Genomic DNA, 19,025 nt, shown 5'->3' with positions numbered 1-19,025 from the left:
CCTTATTCGTTTGAGCATTTACCTCAACCAATTACTCACTTTCATTAAGCTTGTACCTTCAAACCCTAATGGGTATCATGTAACCAACATGCACAAAAGTTGTTGTAATTGTGAAGTAGACACTGCCCTTGACCAATCCATAAGGCAAGTGGTAAGACCCTCCCTTTCCCTTTCCCATATAAATCTACCTCATTGCCCATGGAGGAGGTATGGTATTAAAGAAAAGATCAAGCATGTTGAAGGAACATCTATAAGCAAAGGTGGCAGCCTTGTTTTAATCATTGTGTGAGAATGGTCAAGGTGGAAAGTATGTGGTGGAAGCAATGGCATGTATGTCTAAAGCATGTCATCTACAAGAAGACAAGCAAGCACAAAGAGTGGGGTGCACCATCATGGTGTACATCTTCATCGACAACAAATAAAGACTTGGATGGCATCATTGTATTAGCCTCTAAGGCTCTAGCAACATATTTGTAAATCCTAGATAATCACACCTATATTCCAAACCTTGTACACCTAATGTTATAAAGGCATCCTATGTCCAATACCACCTATTCCATCCTTTCATAGTTGGTATTGAGGGGGGGTATTAAGGGACTAAGGTTATGTAGAAGGAGAAGAGAAGGGTGTGAGTGTGAATGGACTTAAGGTTCACTTGCTCACCTGTTTAAAGGTGGAGCTATGAGATATTTTGTATTGAACAAGGCCTAGTTATATTCATAAACAACTTAATAAGCAAGAGATTGTTCTTGTATTTTGTGAGCTCTTTTGCTCCACACACTTGATCTAGCATGAGCACCACGTTTTCTCAACAGAGACAACAACAATGACAGCAAGACCAGAAAACATTTGGCACAGCACAGAACTTTGTTTGCTAAACAAGAAAAAGCTACAACGCACTGAAAGGTCTTCGTTGTGACTTTAAAAGCAAGAACATAACTTCATCCACTGTAGAAAGTTAATACTTCACAACATTTGTGTACTTAGCTGGGTTTATTAAAAAAAAATGCCAACTTAAAAAGATGTGCATACCTGAAGATGGTGTGTTCCCAGCCCCTGCACAGCAGAAAGCCAAAACAAGCACATCAGGACTTATTTGAAAGAGCCATCAAGGTTCAAGCTAGCACTTGAAGTAAAGCATACACCCACGGCCATACATCTACAAACAAATCAGCAAAGCACTTTTTTCTTTGTTACAATAGCCTTTAGGGAATGCTATATCCTATTACAAACTGCTTAGACAATATACTATTTTTGGCCTCATTAACCATTTTTGGCATGGCCGAGGGATCTAAGATATACTCCAACACCATAATGCAGCACCACCCAAGTCAGTGCACATTGTCTCCTTGTATGCTGTCAAGGAGGAAGATGCCCACTAGTTTCACTTGGCCTTACTACTCATTGTACATACAAGACCTGCATAGTATGCAGGCCTCTTCGGTTTGGATTTTTCATGTTTACACGATCTTCATCTTACACATGGAACATATGTAACCCTCTCTCTCTCTCTCTCTCTCTCTCTCTTCACCTGCATTCGCCCCTGTTCGCCATCTTCTCTGTTCGCCTGCATTCACCCATGTTCACCTCTGTTCACCTGCATTCGCCCATGTCTTCTCTGTTCGCTTGCTTTCGCCCCTGTTTGCCATCCTCTCTGTTCGCCGCCCTTCGCCCCTGTTCTCTCTCTCTCTCTCTCTCTCTCTCTCTCTCTCTCTCTCTCTCTCTCTCACACACTGCCCGTCTCCCTGTCCGCCCGCCAGTGCGCTAGTCCCTTCGCCTCATGCACCTATGCACCCCGCCCGCCCGCTAGTCCCATTCGCCTGCGTAATCCCACCCACCCTTCCCCAAGCCCCCAAGGCAGTAACATAACTCTCTCTCTCTCTCTCTCTCTCTCTCTCTCTCTCTCTCTCTCTCGGAAGCGCTGTAGAGTAATCTCGAGGAATGGCTCCGACTCTCCAAGAGAAGCTCGAGGCCCTCGAGACGGCAATGAAGGCACTAATCAAGGAGAACAAGAAGACATCTGATTCCAACCTCAATGAGGTGGAGAACAAATTACACCGGCACATCATGGCCCTCGAAGCACGGGTCACGCACCTTGAACAAGAGAACACGGCACTCGAGGAGGAGGTGAGTGCATTGAAAGTGGAACTGGTAGCCATCAAGAACACCGAGAAGGAAGAAGGGGAGATCAATGACAACACTCTCACGGCCATCAAAGAAGAGATCTCCAAGGAAATCACAAATGTCACGTGCACACCCATCAAGTGGACAAGTGGCATGGCATCATCAAGCATTAATCAGGACACCTAAGTATTAGTCAGGCATATATCAGCTTAAGCATGGATATGGGGGTGTTTCAGCACCAACATCAGTACCTTAGCCTTCATAAGCATATAAGGCATTTATTTGCAACAGGTCGGGGTTGTTAGCACCAGCCGACAGCATGGTATGGACAGCCGACAGCATTCTAGGCATTTATGACAAGTCGTGAGCATCTGGGGGGCTGGCCGATTGCAGCAAACTGGCCGACCAGCAGCCATGTTCACATATAAATAGAAGCGCATCCAATTCAGTTCATAGATCTCAGATCAGCCACACATTGATCATCATCTCCTCAACGTTTCCTTCCCAAGCGACAAGGAGAGCATAAGTTCGTCATCTGTTCATCAGTTCAACATCAGTACATCAGCGTTTCAGCATACAGATAGCATCGCATCAGTTCCAAGCATTCCCTTCAGCGTTTCCTTCCCAGCAGGCAAGGGAAAGTCAGTGGGACAGCAGTTCATCCAACATATAGGCAGCATATTCAGCATATAGTTCATCATTCCTACCTCCTACATAGAGGGAAGCCGGAATCGTAGGGTGGACCTCAGCATTGGAGCAAGGAACAGTCCTCATCTTCAGCATTCAGCCCATCCATCTCATCTCGAGAAGGATCTCCATCTAGGACAGCATCATAGATCTATTTAGATCTCATTGCAACCCATTCATTTAATATAGCTGCATTGCATTGCATTGATACTATTTGTCTATCTCTTAAGCATCATTAAGTGCAGTTTAGTTACCCTAAGGTTGTGTTTACGACGGTCAATTCCCTCACATGTCACATTGGTATCAGAACGTTACACAGTAACCAGCCTTAGATCATTTTCATTCCATCAGTCACTGTCACATGCACTCTGCACCACTCAATGCATGGTGACAAGATGGCTCATCATCAGTAGTGCAACATTTGTACATTTTAGAACCCAGTAGGATGATAATTGTCGTACGTCGTGACCCCATTGTACATCCTCAGTCCAGGATAAGTCAGGCACGAGCTACGTAGGTCATTCCTCAACCTTAGCAGGTCAGTCAATCAGTCAGTCAAGTCCCTTAACCCACTTGGAGAGAATCATTCATGCATGTAGAGTCAATAGAAGCCTTAGGGTTTGCATCAGAAAGCACTCTGCATCCTGCATAATATGCATTCATATGCCTGTGCATCATTTAGAACATCCCAGAAGCCTTAGGGAATTTACTAGGATTTATCTGGTATTTTTTCCATATTTTATGGTATTTATTTAAGTATTTATTGTCATTTATAAACATAAAGTTTATGGTATTTATTTAAGCATTTATTGTCATTTATAAACATAAAGTTTATTAAATTATGACCAACCCCTATCTAGTATAAATAGGCTTGCATAGGGCTTAGTTCTTCATTCAGTCTTCAGTGTGCTAAGAGCTTTCCTCCTCAGCCCTAGGAGTACCCTTGCCTTCAGCCCTAGACTAGTCTCATCCAACCCTTCGAGTACTTGAGTTTTGCTTCAGCCAGCCCTGGTTCTCCAACGCAGCAATTCAGCAGTCCCAAAAGCCATAGGCGCAGCCATACTGCACATCCACAGGCCCAAAACAGCAAGCACCTCTGCGTTTCTGCATAGAACACAGCCGCCTACAGTTCAGTCCTCTACAGCCCTGCGTTTACAGATCTACAACAGCCCAGCCCTGCGTTTACAGTCCCACAGAAGCCCTACAGTCTGCGTTTCAGTCCAGCATCAGTCCTACACCAGTATTCAGCCCTACAGACCTGCGTTTGCAGATTCCCAGCAGTTTCAGCCTTGATTCATCAGTCTACATCAGTATCCAGCATTCAGTGCATCATCCAGGCATACACCGGTCATCTGGTAAAGGTATTCTATCATTCATAAGCATTTACAGCATTCTAACATAGCTTAGAACAGTCCACCGCCTTCTTTTCTCAGCCTCAGGTGTGCAGCCCTTCCTCATGTCCTTGGGAAGAGTGCATAGGCTCGAGATCAGTTCATTGAGGTGTTTTTTCAGCCAGGCTTCCGATCCTCCGAGATCTTGCATTTGGCTTATCTACAGTCCACAGTCATTCTCTCTAAAGTAATAAAGCAAATACTATCTCGTTATCATGATAGGGGGCCCTTCAGTGGGTAATTTGGAACCCAATCTGGTGTACAGTTCTCATATATCTCTCTCTCTCATCTCTTTAAAGTTTGAAGTATTAAAGTGGATTGCTAAACTCACGAAACTCAAGATACAAAAGACGGTGTGAGCATTTGTGTGACAGGATCTTCCAATACAAAGACTTCCGCTGCATATCACAGTCATTCACTCAGACATCATGTTAATTGCTTCCACACAGTTAAACCCAGTTCTCAAAATCTTGCAGGCCATCCTTAGGGATTTTCCCTTAGGCATGCATTAGTAACCCATCCATCTGCATTCTTGCACAGCATATAGGGTTGCACATGGCTTGCATAGCAGTCATCTTAGCAGTCAATCTTGCATCTGCAAGGCATACATGTTTGCCCATGAATTCTCTGGGGAAGAATGACATCCATCATCAAAGGAGTACATAAAGTTTTGGGCTTCAACTGGCAACAGCAAGGGGTTCTCTTCTTAGAAGAAGACGAAAGTTTGCTCCAACATCGTGTTGGAATTAGGTTACAGGAAAGCACACAAAGCTTAGAGAAGAAGAAGCAAGAATGCACACAACACAAAAAGTATTAGATTGTGTCAATGTACAAAAGATAAGTTAGCCCTAGAAGGCTGGGCGTATATACAAGCCGGGGGAAAAAACCTCCTAAAGAGGGAAAAAGTGCCCCGGCGGTCCTAAGTGTGTTCACACACATCACTGCCTATATATATATATGGCAACAAATTGTTGGAATTAGGGTTGCAGGAAAGCACACAAAGCTTGGAGAAGAAGAAGCAAGAATACACAGAATGCACACAACACAAAAAGTATTAGATTGTCTCAATTTACAAAAGATAAGTTAGCCCTAGAAGGATGGGCGTATATACAAACCGGGAAAAAAACCTCCTAAAGAGGGAAAAAGTGCCTCGACGGTCCTAAGTGTGTTCACACACATCACTGCCTATATATATATGGCAACAAATCCCCCCTGGGAGTGATGGTGTGAACGAGAGCTGGCACTCATGTATAGGGGAGTGCCATGCCCGAAGTAGATTAGTCCACAAAGGGAAGCAAGCCCAAAGCTTTGCGGAAAGCTTCGAACTTCTCACGAGGAAACGCCTTTATGAAAAGATCGGCGAGATTGTCTTGTGTTGGCACATAGGCCAAGCTGATCTCTCCTGCTGAGAGTTTCCCCCTGACATAGTGATAATGCACCTCAATGTGCTTTGTGCGAGCATGAAAAACTGGGTTTCTGCCAATGCGCTCTGACTGTCAGTGAAGATAGAGGTAGCAGACTCCTGTCCAACACCCAAGTCAGCCATAAGCCGTCTGAGCCACACACTCAACCGTAGCTGTGAAAGCTGCCCTGTACTCAGCTTCACAAACAACTAGAAGTGGCCACAGTAGGTTGCTTCTTGCTCAACCAAGATATGCATGAGCTACCGAGCATGAAACAAAAACCACTTGTGGACACTCTTGTGTCATAGCAACCAGCCCAATTTGAGTCCGAAAAAGCATGCAAATCTGGCGGCAACGATCCCTCCTTGGGATAAAACAACCCAAGATGTATGGTACCACTCAAGTAGCGAAAGATACGTTTAACTGCCTTCCAATGCTGAGACCCTGGGCTATGCATAAACCTGCTCACCTGTGAGACTGCAAACTGAATGTCCGGCCTCGTAATACATACATAAATGAGGCAACCAACAGCTGTCTGATAGAGTGTGACATCAAAGTGATCTCCAGCATCATGAAGACTCAACTTCAAACCTGTCTCCATTGGAGTAGCAATAGGCTTGCAGTCTTCAAGGCCAAATCTCCGCAACAATGTCTCAATATACTTTGTCTGACACAAAGCAATACCTCCATCACACTGCTTGAATTGTATCCCCAAATAATGATGAAAATACCCCAAATCTGACATTTCAAAAAAGGCATTCAAATCAACCTTAAAATCAGCAATATGACTCTCATTTGGTCCTGTGAACAGCATGTCATCGACATAGAGAGCAATGATTAGATGTACATCATCCACACGTTTAACATACAAAGTGCTTTCTGTTGGACTATTCTGAAAACCATGTGCAGTCAAATATGCATGTATCTTTTCATACCAAGCTCGTGGAGCTTGCTTTAAACCATATAAAGCCTTTTTCAACCTGTACACTTTGTTTTCGTGCCCTCTTTGAACAAAACCACGAGGCTGCGATACATACACCTCCTCATGCAAATCTCCATTCAAGAACGCGGTCTTTATGTCCAGCTGATGTACATTCCAACCATTATGAGCTGCCAATGCACAAATGCTACGAATGGTAGTCATACGACAAGTGAGAGCAAAGGTCTCATCAAAATCAATGCCCTTTTCTTGAGCATAACCCTTTGCAACAAGTCTAGCTTTATAGCGATCAACACTACCATCTGACTTTCGTTTGAACTTAAAAACCCACTTACATCCAATGGCCTTTTTACCAATAGGCAAATCACACAAAGACCATGTACCATTCTTCATTATAGCATCATATTCACTTTGCATTGCAGCCAACCAATTTTCTGATTTTTGTGCCTCATCAAATAAAAGAGATTCTTCCTCTTCACACATACTAGACACAGCCAAAGCATAACAATCTGATGCATAAGAGGCATGCTGAAAACCTGAACGAGTACGACTAGACATAGGTGCATCAATTTTACTATCACGCAAGGTTTGTACCAACCATTTAGGCATACCTCTAGCCTGCTCATTTTCAGCCCTATCCTCATGAATTATATCCTGTAAATCTGCATCAGAAATAGACTAATCTATGATGTCGTTTGAAATCTGCACAGGCTGAATATTTGCCTCATTAGGACTTACATTTGAATTCCCACCTGTAAATAGAGGCAACAATGTATCAAATACATCCCGTGAGCTCACACCTGTCTCTTTGGTACATGATAACAAAGGCTGCACAGTATCTTCCACAAAAACAACATCTCGACTAATCAAGATACGCTTTGATTGTGGATGATACAATCTGTAACCCTTGCTCTCAGCACTGTAGCCAACAAAAATGCATTTGACAACCTTATCATCCAATTTTCTGCGTTGTTGCACAGGCACTAAAGCATAGGCCAAGCAACCAAAGACACGCAAGTGACCAATAGAAGGCTTCCTGCCATGCCAAGCTTCCTATGAAGTAATAGACTGCAAGGCCTTAGTGGGACACCTGTTGAGTACATATGCAGCACACATAACAGCCTCAAGCCAAAACGCATGTGGCAAAGCTTGGCTCTTGACCATACATCGTGCCATCTCCATAAGTGACCTCTTTTTCCTCTCAGCAACACCATTTTGCTGAGGGGTATCTGTACATTGGTGCTTTATCCCACGACTAGCCAGAAATGCATCAAACTCTTTAGACATGTACTCCCCCCCTCAATCAGAACGGAGGGTGCCCACATTACAATTGGATACATTTTCAACCATAAGCAAAAACTGTTTGAAGCACAAAAACACTCCGAACTTTGCCTTCAGTGAATATACCCATGCATGCCTTGAGTAATCATCAATGAAAGTCACGAAGTACAAGTGTTTACCAAATGACGAAGTTTGCATAGGCCCACATACATCACTATGTACAAGTTGCAATTTGCGATTGGCCCGCACAGAACCATCCTTTGGAAACGCAGAACGCTGCATTTTGCCCAAAATACAGCCTTCACAAACATGTTTCAATGGTGCCTCAAGAGGGGGCAATGAAGCAACCATATCAAATTTCTGCAAACGCAGCAAACTAGCAAAGTTTAGATGACCAAAACGAGCATGTCATAGTTTTGCATCTGAAACTGTCTTTTCATCAAAAACTGCATTTACTGAATCTTCCACACACTTGTCATAAGAATTGAGCCTATACAGCCCACGAAACAAGGTGCCAGATACAATAATCGTATCACCAGAAGTCAAATCATGAACAGTACATCTGTCATCCACAAATTTGACTACAAGTCCAAGTCTAGCAAGCGCAGAGACATACAATAGATTCTTCTTTTTCCCTGGCACATACAAAGCATCTGAAAGTGTGAAAGCGCTGTCATTTGCAGCAGTAAGCATAATTTTACCAATGCCCTTCACTGGGTAAGAAGCATTATTGGCACATGTGACAATATTCCCATTAAGGACAACCTCAAAAGAAGTGAACATATCACGATGCGAGGTAATGTGCTTTGTAGCACCACTGTCAAAATACCAAACATGAGAGTCAACAGAAACTGCCAAACATGCATCATGTACAGATGGGTCATACTAGCAATACACGCTAAACGCCCATTCTGTATCCTGCACAACATTTGCAGAATCTGCATTTATAGAAGCATCCACTATTGTGGCTGCATTTGACTTCTTCTTTGCCTCTTTAGCCTTTAGCTTAGGGCAATTCTTAATGACATGATCATTTGCCTTACAATAGTTACACCTGGTCTTTTTCTTGCCTTTATCAAGAGCCTTCTCAGACTTATTGTTGCTACCTGTGGAAGAAAAAGAAGTTGCAGACCTACTAATAGGAGAAGAAACAGTGGAAGGGGCTGCCTTACCACTTCTTCTCTGCTGTTGGGCAGCAATAAATGCTTGATCAACTGCACGCTGTCTGGCCCTGTTTTACCTGGACTGCGCTTCTTGCAAGAGCTTGTTGACTAAAGTATCATACTTGACAGCATCAGGTCTGTCCTCAGTAAGAATTCTCTACGTGGAAGCAAAAGTCTGATATGTCTCAGGTAAAGCATCAAAAACAATCTGCACAAGAGAATAATCAGGAATAATCTCATCTGCAGAAATTAACTATTCTTTGAGATCTTTAATCTCAGCAAGAAAAACATTCATGTCATCATCTTCCTGCATAATCTTCAATTCTAGCTCTTTACGCAGGTAAGAGATTTTTGCCTCGTTACGACCTGCATACAAACCAGCTAGAATATCCCAAGCCTGTTTTGCTGTTTTAGCTGAACGAATATATGGGGTGATGTTACGTTTGACAGAAAGTGCAATCAAAACATGAGCCTGCGCATCTTTACCATCCCAACGAGCTTGTTCAGCAGTGGATAAAACTGTAGCAACAGTAGAGCTACTAGAGCCTGCAACATCCTCAACAGATCCTACATCCACAGACCCTGGACGTACATCCATATCCTGCACAATGTTCCACACTCCTTTTACAACCAAAACATGCTGCATCATGTATGCCCAAAGTGGGTAGTTGTTGTCTCCATCCAGTTTGTCTTCAACAGACAACATGCGAAATACATCATTGCTGTTATCAGCCATGGCCAGTGACTGAAACTGATGCAAAAGCTACCTGTAATGAAGCAAAGACTGAACAGAGAACAACTCGTACTATGTACCACGGTCCACAATAGAATACGTATGCCTGTTTTGCAAAAAACTGCATTGTCGAAATTTCTGCAAAAAATGACGAAAACACCTGTGCAAAACTTGAAATGCAAAAATGGAGCCCGAAACGACCTCAAATGCAATTTCTGAGAACGCTAAGCCCTACGGGCTTATTTGCAGAGTATAGGGACCTGCAAGCGCTCGTGAAAGCTCACCTCAATCGGAGAACGTGAGTCGGAGGGTGCTGGCGGTGTAGCCCTGGAAGCCAATGCCTGCTCTGATACCAATTGTTGGAATTAGGGTTGCAGGAAAGCACACAAAGCTTGGAGAAGAAGAAGCAAGAATGCACACAACACAAAAAGTATTAGATTGTGTCAATGTACAAAAGATAAGTTAGCCCTAGAAGGATGGGCGTATATACAAGCCGGGGAAAAAAACCTCCTAAAGAGAAAAAAAAGTGCCCCGGCGGTCCTAAGTGTGTTCACACACATCACTGCCTATATATATATGACAACACATCGCCTCAGGAAGTTCAGAGGTTCAGGAACGACGGAGATGGTGGGTGAAAGGATTCCGCAGACAGGTCTAGGGTGACTCAGGTATTTCCAAGCAATTTTAGCAACATTTGCCATTCAATTCCCGCAATAGACAAGTCTTTGGCTCAAAGGATTCAACTCCTACAGTCGACCTCAATCCCGACAGAAGAGGTCAGAAGAGGGTAGTGGTTCAGTGGAGAAGGATCACCAGAGGAGTCAAAAGGTTGCCAAGTATACCACCTAGCAACAGTTTAGCAGAGAGGAATGTCACGTGCACACCCATCAAGTGTACAAGTGGCATGGCATCATCAAGCATTAATCAAGACATCTAAGTATTAGTCAAGCATATATCAGCATAAGCATGGATATGGGGGTGTTTCAGCACCAACATCAGTACCTTAGCCTTCATAAGCATACAAGGCATTTATTTGCATCAGGTCGGGGTTGTTAGCACCAGTCGACAGCATGGTATGGGCAGCCAACAGCCTTCTAGGCATTTATGACAAGTCGTGAGCATCTGGGGGGCTGGCCGACTGCAGCAAACTGGCCGACCAGCAGCCATGTTCACATATAAATAGAAGCGCATCCAGTTCAGTTCATAGATCTCAGATCAGCCACACATTGATCATCATCTCCTCAGCATTTCCTTCCCAAGCGACAAGGAGAGCATCAGTTCGTCATCTGTTCATTAGTTAAGCATCAGTACATCAGCGTTTCAGCATACAGATAGCATCACATCAGTTCCAAGCATTCCCTTCAGCGTTTCCTTAACAAGAGACAAGGGAAAGTCAGTGGGACAGCAGTTCATCCAGCATATAGGCAGCATATTCAGCATATAGTTCATCATTCCTACCTCCTACATAGAGGGAAGCCGGCATCGAAGGGTGGACCTCAGCATTGGAGCAAGGAACAGTCCTCATCTTCAGCATTCAGCCCATCCATCTCATCCCGAGAAGGATCTTCATCTCGGACAGCATCATAGATCTATTTAGATCTCATTGTAACCCATTCATTTAATATAGCTGCATTGCATTGCATTGACACTATTTGTCTATCTCTTAAGCATCATTAAGTGCAGTTTAGTTAGCCTAAGGTTGTGTTTACGACGGTCAATTCCCTCACATGTCACAACAAAGGACATGGAGGGAAAACTCGAAGCCAAGCAGTCAAGATGGGTTGAAGTGGTGAAGAAGAACATCCGTAAAGAAGTGAGGGAGGAGACTCAAAGGGAAGAAGTTAGAACACCAAATCATTCACACCACCATTGAGGAGGAGAAGATGAGGCATGCCCGCCGCCTCAACATTCGAGTCGGACCCTCTCCCCTTCACCAAAGCATGGAGAGCCGGGAAAGACTCAACACGCAAGCGAGCCCTCATCCTACAATTTGCAGGAGAGACGGAGAGGGTCACCTTCATGAGGAAGAGGGTGATTCTATGAGGATTACAGGGAGATCCCATCTATTTGGATGACGACCTTACAAGGATGCAGATAGAACACAGGAAAACATGCATGCCGAGAGTCCTACAGGCCCGAAAAGAGGGCAAGAGAGCATTCTATCGCGATGGCCGTGTCATCATCGATGGCAAGGCCATGGATTAGCACCAGGCGGCCTATGGGACATCAGCTATGGAGGATCCAGATTCACAGATACATACAGCAGTTTGGAACTGCAATGGAGCACTTTGGACACATCCTGGGAGGATGGAGGAGGTCATGGAGGGACGGGACATCATACTACTTACATAGACGCACCAAAGCCCAGAGAGGGGGCTACCCAAAGTAGAGGGCTATCAGTGGGAGTTTACATACAGGGGGACCACACGGTAGAGCACATCGAGAGGATCTGGAGGTATAGCGATACTCTTCAAGCGAGAGTACAAGAGCGCCTACAGGTGGTAGCACGTGACCAGGAGGCTAGATACATGTGGATTAGACTGCAGCTCTCAACAGATAGGGTGTTATACATTGCTCTATGCTACTTCTCTCCTGGAGAATCGAGATATGCCATGACAACAGAGGAGGAGAGTAGAGGGGAGGAGGAGGACACAGGGCCATTGGGAGAGTCACCATATGCAGCCCTTTCAGATGAGATCATACACTACAACATGGGGGAAGTCCTCCTTATGGGGGACTTCAATGCACGGACACAGAGCCGACAATGCGACTTATGATTTCGAGCACCCCGAGGTGATGCACACACTAGAGGTGGAGGACACGGGAGCTTGCAGGGTGTCAGAGGACATGGGGCCGGATAACACCAGATATGGTCATCACTTACTTGAGCTGGGAGCACGACACCATCTCGTTATTTATAACGGGATGAGACAGTGGCAGGATTCAGGAGCACTGACATGCTTTCCACGATCAGGGGGATAGCACAGTGGACTACATCATGGGGTCCTTGGAGACCACACAGGCAATGACATCTTTCACCATCCCCCCCTGTCCTATTGGTGCGAATCACACGTACCTCTTACTGTCACTAGCGAGCTCCACACCAGCACCCACACAGCCCACAGGCATCGCATACAACTTTCTACTCACCCATGACTTGGAAGACATATATGACCATCATGTATATGACGGGCTATTCCAAATGGATCCCCTGTCACCTCTAGACACACTCACCACCCAACTGTCATCTCTACTACATACGACCGCCACCCACAGCTTCCCCCATCATACACACATTGCACACACATAGATCTGGGAGCATGCCCCAGAATCGGTGGTATGATGATGAGTGCAGAGAGCTATATAGACACCTCCGTGCCCAAAGAGCACTAAGGACCATTACACAGAGTCACGCGAGCCGACAGATGAGGACCTTCACACGCCGTAAGAGGCATGCATATGAGGAGGCACAGTACTGGGATATATACCACCTACTCATGAGCAGAGATGCAGCCACTGCATGGCGCAGGATGAGAGCGCCTTGCCCTCGTACCCCGATTGAGGATCCACACATGGCACACACATGCAAAGAGCCTCTACCATATCCCTCAGCAACCGCACCATACCACAGCCACAGGAGCCCCACCCTACCACCTCTACTTTCTTTATTGCCTCAATGGTAGAGAGAGCTATCCGTCAGTTACAGCATGGGAGATCGGCTGACCACACAAGTATACAGAGTAAGCATCTTATTTATGCAGCTGACACACTAGGACCCTTTGTTGCTCACCTCTTTAATAGGGCACTAGTGGAGGGTCTACCAGCTGAGTGGACTATGCACACCATCGTGCCTCCCCACAAAGCGGGAGACATGCTAGACCCCAGGAGGGACTGCGAGCACCAAGGCAGGCTGGATTCCGACAAGCTTTCTCCACTATTGACCATATATTCACTCTAAGATGTCTGATTGACCAAGCTAGGGCACGGGAGAAGAGATTATACTACTGCTTTGTGGATTTCCGCAAAGCATTTGACACAGTGCCATGAGAGAGACTCTTCCAGTGCCTACAGTCATTGGGGATCCCATCAAAGATGGTTTGGGGCATCTATGCTTTATATGAGCAAGTCCTCGGGTGCATATGATGCCCCGAGGGGCTATCTGATGTTATTGCTAGCACCATAGGTGTGAAGCAAGGATGCCCACTCTCTCCTACACTATTTGGGCTATACATCGATGAGGTGGCTGACTTCATTGGTCATGGTGGTGGGGACGGGGTAGACATCTCAGGTACCACAGTCCACATTATGCTATATGCAGATGATATTATTTTGGTCTCTGAGTCGCGGATGGGACTACAGCACCATCTCCATGCACTTGATGACTTCTGCACACAAAGGGGGCTTACAGTGAACCTTGGGAAAACCAAGGCCATGATTTTTTACACCTCAGGGCCGGTTCGACGAGACAAGCCATCTTCACACTAGCAAGAGGACAAGTAGAGGTGGTAGACTCGTGTGTGTACCTAGGGATTACATTTACGACTCCACCAAGAAGACTCGCCACCTCCGCATGGTCTCAGATAGAGGGGCCTCAGATTCTCATGCTCTCACAGATGATCCGCAACAAACCCTCCATCCCACATGACATTGTCCGGACCGAGTTTGTTGCACCTCCTATGCTAGTAGAGGCCCTCTTCCAGACGATTTGCTTCATACAAAGGATCAAAGATATGCCATCAGTTCGACTCTCACATAGAGCTTTTGAGACGTCCAAGCAGCTCGCAGAGAGTGGAGATAGGAGATCATGATATTCACAGATGATACAGTGGCTCACTCAGCATGGTCTTGACATAGATCACCTGCCACCTTTCCAATATGATGTACATGCACCACACATCCAGCGCTCTCACAGTGAGAGGAACAAAGTCCTTCAGCAAGATTTATGGCAGCGATACACTCAAGAGACTTGGATTACACCCAGTCAGCCTCTACCGCCGAAGATGCTATACTACAGAGATCAATTTATGCGTATCTCAACGAATGGATTCATACAGAGACCTAGATACATGGATGTGTACATGCCTCACAGTGCCCGAGTGGCGATTGGCCAGCTCAGAGTGTCATCACACCAGCTTGAGATTGAGGCAGGTAGGGCAGCACGGATCCCCACAGCAGAGAGGATATGCAGACTGTGCCAAGAGGAGGTTGAGAGTGAGGAACGTTATGTATGCAGATGCAAAGCATATAGTGTCATTAGAGAGAGAGAGACACCATCTTCAGTGGACATCCCTCACTCCGCCAGATCATGGAGTCCGCAAACCAGCCCAGATTTGGCTAGTTCTTGTTAGAGACAGCGCCACAGAGAGACACTGATACGGACTCATACCACAGGGAGAGGTGGGCGACAGCTCCAGCTCACTGATTTCTTCCAGAGATCTATTCCAATGCCTACCTTGACACGGGAGGGAGTTACACTTCAGCGCGTTGCAGACCTCCGAGCCAGACGGAGACCGAGAGCACCAGACTCCCAGACTACATCAGAGGGAGATCACAAAGATACGGGCTCAACATCAGCACCATATCCAGGAGCGGCTAGCTCACTTACACTCACGCCCGGAGATCATGCTCCGAGGTATTTTTTGCCTAACCATCACCTATGTATCACATATTACACCCCCATTATGGTACTGGTTGGAGCTAGACAAATCTGCATTGCATTCTTGTATACCCTACACATATAGGTTGCATACTGAGCCTCTAGCAGTAGTGCTCCATCCATCACACCCCCCCATTAGCTCAGTACTTTCATACTTTATTTCATGTTCATTTTGTCCTTTTTTTTCTCGACATCCAAAAGACATTGATAGTTGTACATTGATTTGTCTCATAGGTCGAGTTCAGCCTCTAGTAGACGTTAATACAGCTAGCTAGCTAGCTAGCGCTCTCTCTCTCTCTCTCTCTCTCTCTCTCTCTCTCTCTCTCTCTCTCTCTCTCTCTCTCTCAATGCGGATTGCGATCCCGCCGCCTTAGAATGGAGACAGGTAGAACTAAGCGCGTCTTCAAAGCCAAGAAGCTCATACAGAGACCCACAGAGGAGAGGATCTGCCGATTATGCCGCACAAAGGTTGAGATAGAGGAGCAATACATATGTTGCTACCTAGTATACCATGGAATCCGCGAGAGGTTTCACCGTCTATTCCATGAGAAACGCATGTCACATGCTCTCAGGATCTCCATGGAGCATGGGGCAGCTAAAGGTCCCATCTCAAAGGCTTCACCTTGAGACAAGGAGGTAGGTAGATGGGATGCAGGAAAACCATGAGCTGCACTTTTGCTTAGTATGTGATATGCATGAGATAGAGGCAGAGGAGAATGCAGTCCTACAATGCCCAAGTTACTAATCTTTTGTTGGATGCCAAGATTCAAAAACGATCTATCTAAACAAGTACAAAGAGCATGTCTTTGCTGCACGCTACAGATTATGTCTCACGAGACATGGAACATAGACCATATCACAAAGCAACACATGTCAAAGACCAATTACCACTTGAAGATACAATGAGGTAAGAAAAAACTTGAGCAACATCCAGGAAAGGCTCCAGTTGAAAATTAATAATCTATTAGTTGGTGCACAAGCTGTTGTTAACATAGTGATGAAGCATCTCACGTTAAGACTTGAATGGTTGCCAACGTCCAACAAATGGACCCTTCCATTCTTAGGCTGGTATCACAACTCTCCAAACAAAGAGGAGGTTCAAGTTGACTTTGTCTGTGCACTTTTTTGGCATTCAGGACATGCATGGAGCAGCTTCAACCAGTCGGCAAGGACATAAACCCCCAAAGAGCATGACTGCTCACTTAAAGGAAGTGAGACAGGTGAAGATCTCCAAATGGCAAGAACATATGTTGGCTGGCCATGGAGGTAAGAGATGCCCGTTTTCATCCAGCCAGAAAACTCTAATACCATCTCAACTGCTGCCAACAAGCAGGACTGGTGTTCGATGTCCAAATGCCTTTTGTGAAATCCAACTGACATGGATCAAAGATTCCATCTCTATCAGACAGAATATAACCTTATTCCTGAAAATGGATGCATGAAGGGCAAGAGAAAACAGAGTTACCTTAACAATCCACTAGAAAGTTTTCATTAAAACTTAAAAAAGCTGAGCTAAAAGCAGCTAAAGGAGCTGCAATGCCAGATCTTGGACTGATTCCTGTTCATTATTATCTTGGCAGCAAAACAATCATTTTACAAGAAAATGGTAGCTAGCCAAACGTGTTCATTCAGGCACGCTTACAAAAGCAAGAAAAAGAGAGAGCTTTTTTTTAGATTAATTATGTAATGCAAGGCTTTTTCTTTCCTTCTCTTCTCTAATTTTTAAGGGGGAAGACATATAATGCAAGGTTAACCTGGAAGCAGCATGGACTCACTGTCCAAGAAGCACTCGCAGGTGCAGGTGGCACAGACGAGCTTCAATTCATAGAGGCCCAAAACCCTGGATCCCTACGGAAGCAGCATCACTCATGTGCCGAAAATCAAAAAAAAAATTAAAAAAGGACCAAATGATCGACGAATCAAGCCCACCAATATTTTCTCTAAAGCCAGTGTGGATTAGAAGCTCAAAAGCTACAAATGCGGATCTACACCTTAGTGTTGGGTGGAGGCACAGAGGGCAATTGCAGGCGGTAGAAGATGAGGTAAACCCTAGGGAGTGGGAACATGGCTGCCAATGTCCAACAAATGGAGCCTTCCATGCTTAGGCCGGTATCACAACTCTCCAAAAAGAGAGGGGTTTCAAAATGACTTTGTCTGTGCACTTTTTTGGCATGCCATGCAGAGCAGCTTCAACCAGTTGGCTAGGACATAAACCCCACCAAGAGCATGTGTACCCACTTAAAGGAAGTGAGATGCACACAGATCTCCAGATGGCAAGAACATCTTTTGGCTGGCCGTGATGGTGAGAGAAGCCCGTTGTCATCCAGCCAGAAAACTCTAATACCATCTCAACTGTGAACTGGCTGCCAACAAGTAGGGCTGGTGTTTGATGTCCGCATGCCTTTTGTGAAATCCAATGGACATGGATCAAAGATTCCATCTCTACCAGGCAGAATATAACCTTATTCCTGAAAATAGATGCATGGAGGGCAAGAGAAAACAGAGCTATCTTAACAATCCACTAGAAAGTTTTCGTTAAAACTTAAAAAAGCTGAGCTAAAAGCAGCTAAAGAAGCTGCAATGCCAGATCTTGGACTAATTCCTGTGCATTATTATCTTGGCTAGCCAAAAAAAATGTTCATTCAGGCAAGCTTACAAAAGCAACCCGGGAGGTTTTTTTTTTTAGATTGATTATGTAATGCAAGGCTTTTGCTGTTATTTTCTCTTAATTTTTTAAGGAGGAAGAAATTATAATGCAAGGCTAACCTGGAAGCAGCATGGACTCGCTGTCCGAGAAGCAGTCGCAGGTGCAGGGGGCACAGTTAGTGGTGGAGGAGGTGGTGGTGGCTGGAGCCCCTTTAGCGAGCTGCCAGAAGAGGGGGGGACCCAGAATGTAGAGAGCGAGCCCAAAAGCCAGCATCAACGCCACGAGCTTTAATCCGTAGAGGCCCGAAACCCCAGATCCCTGCGGAGGCGGCATCACTCATGCGCCCAAAATACAAATTCAAAAAAAAAAATTTGGACCCAATGGTCGATGAATCAAACCCGCCAAGGTCTCATTTCTCCAGACCTAAAGCCACTGTGGATTAGAAGCTCAAAAGCTGATCTACACCTTTGTGTTGGGCGAAGGCACAGAGGGCAATTGCAGGCGGTAGAAGAAGAGGCAAACACACTTAAAAAACAAGGATTTGCACAGAGGCGGAGATGGGTGGCCAGAATACCAACGCATTGTACGTGCGTCGCGGCACTCGCAACTTTTCATCTTTGTCTACCTACTACACGCTCTCTACCTTCGAAAATTTAAGTTTCAAAAACAAAAAGCCAACCCAAGCACGGTTTGGAAAAAGATAGATTCTACTTAGCCTCCTACAACTTAAGATAGATTCTACTTAGCCTACAACTTGTTCAAATTTTTGTGGAGAGCTTGCTTAAATTTGTGCACTAAAGAGAAGAATTTTCTTCAAAATTTCTAAGTTTTGGTTATATTTTGCAAAATTTATAGAGCAAACTCGTCAATTTCCTCTTCAAATTACAATGAGAAGGTTTTCAATCTGGCTTAATAAAATGTATTTCATGAACATTGAACCCAAGTACATCCTTGTTGAGTAATTTATTGGGTTTCACTTGAAGTCCAAAGCAGATATATC

General features: G+C 45.0%; 1 protein-coding gene across 2 annotated transcripts in view; it reads right to left on the bottom strand.

Moving 5' to 3' along the window:
* LOC147625848 (uncharacterized) overlaps positions 1 to 18,740 on the bottom strand; it is a 45,662-nt gene extending 26,922 nt beyond the window's left edge. Inside the window, exons 1-2 of one of the 2 annotated variants that reach the window (XM_086817434.1) lie at positions 18,145 to 18,730; positions 1,033 to 1,056 (exon numbers count right to left, since the gene is read on the bottom strand). In XM_086817434.1, the coding sequence (XP_086673560.1) occupies positions 1,033 to 1,056; positions 18,145 to 18,358 (238 nt within the window). In that variant the 5' untranslated portion in view covers positions 18,359 to 18,730. Of the gene's footprint in view, positions 1 to 1,032; positions 1,057 to 18,144 lie in introns of both variants that reach the window. The other variant, XM_086817435.1, reaches the window with a different exon arrangement.
* Between the last annotated feature and the right edge of the window lie 285 nt (positions 18,741 to 19,025).

The sequence above is a fragment of the Cibotium barometz genome, chromosome 23, assembly GCF_041138505.1.
Source record: "Cibotium barometz isolate CiBa-2024 chromosome 23, ASM4113850v1, whole genome shotgun sequence".
NCBI lineage: Eukaryota > Viridiplantae > Streptophyta > Polypodiopsida > Cyatheales > Cibotiaceae > Cibotium > Cibotium barometz.
Note: the sequence above shows the minus strand (reverse complement) of the source record. Positions and strands in the feature narration are given on the sequence as shown.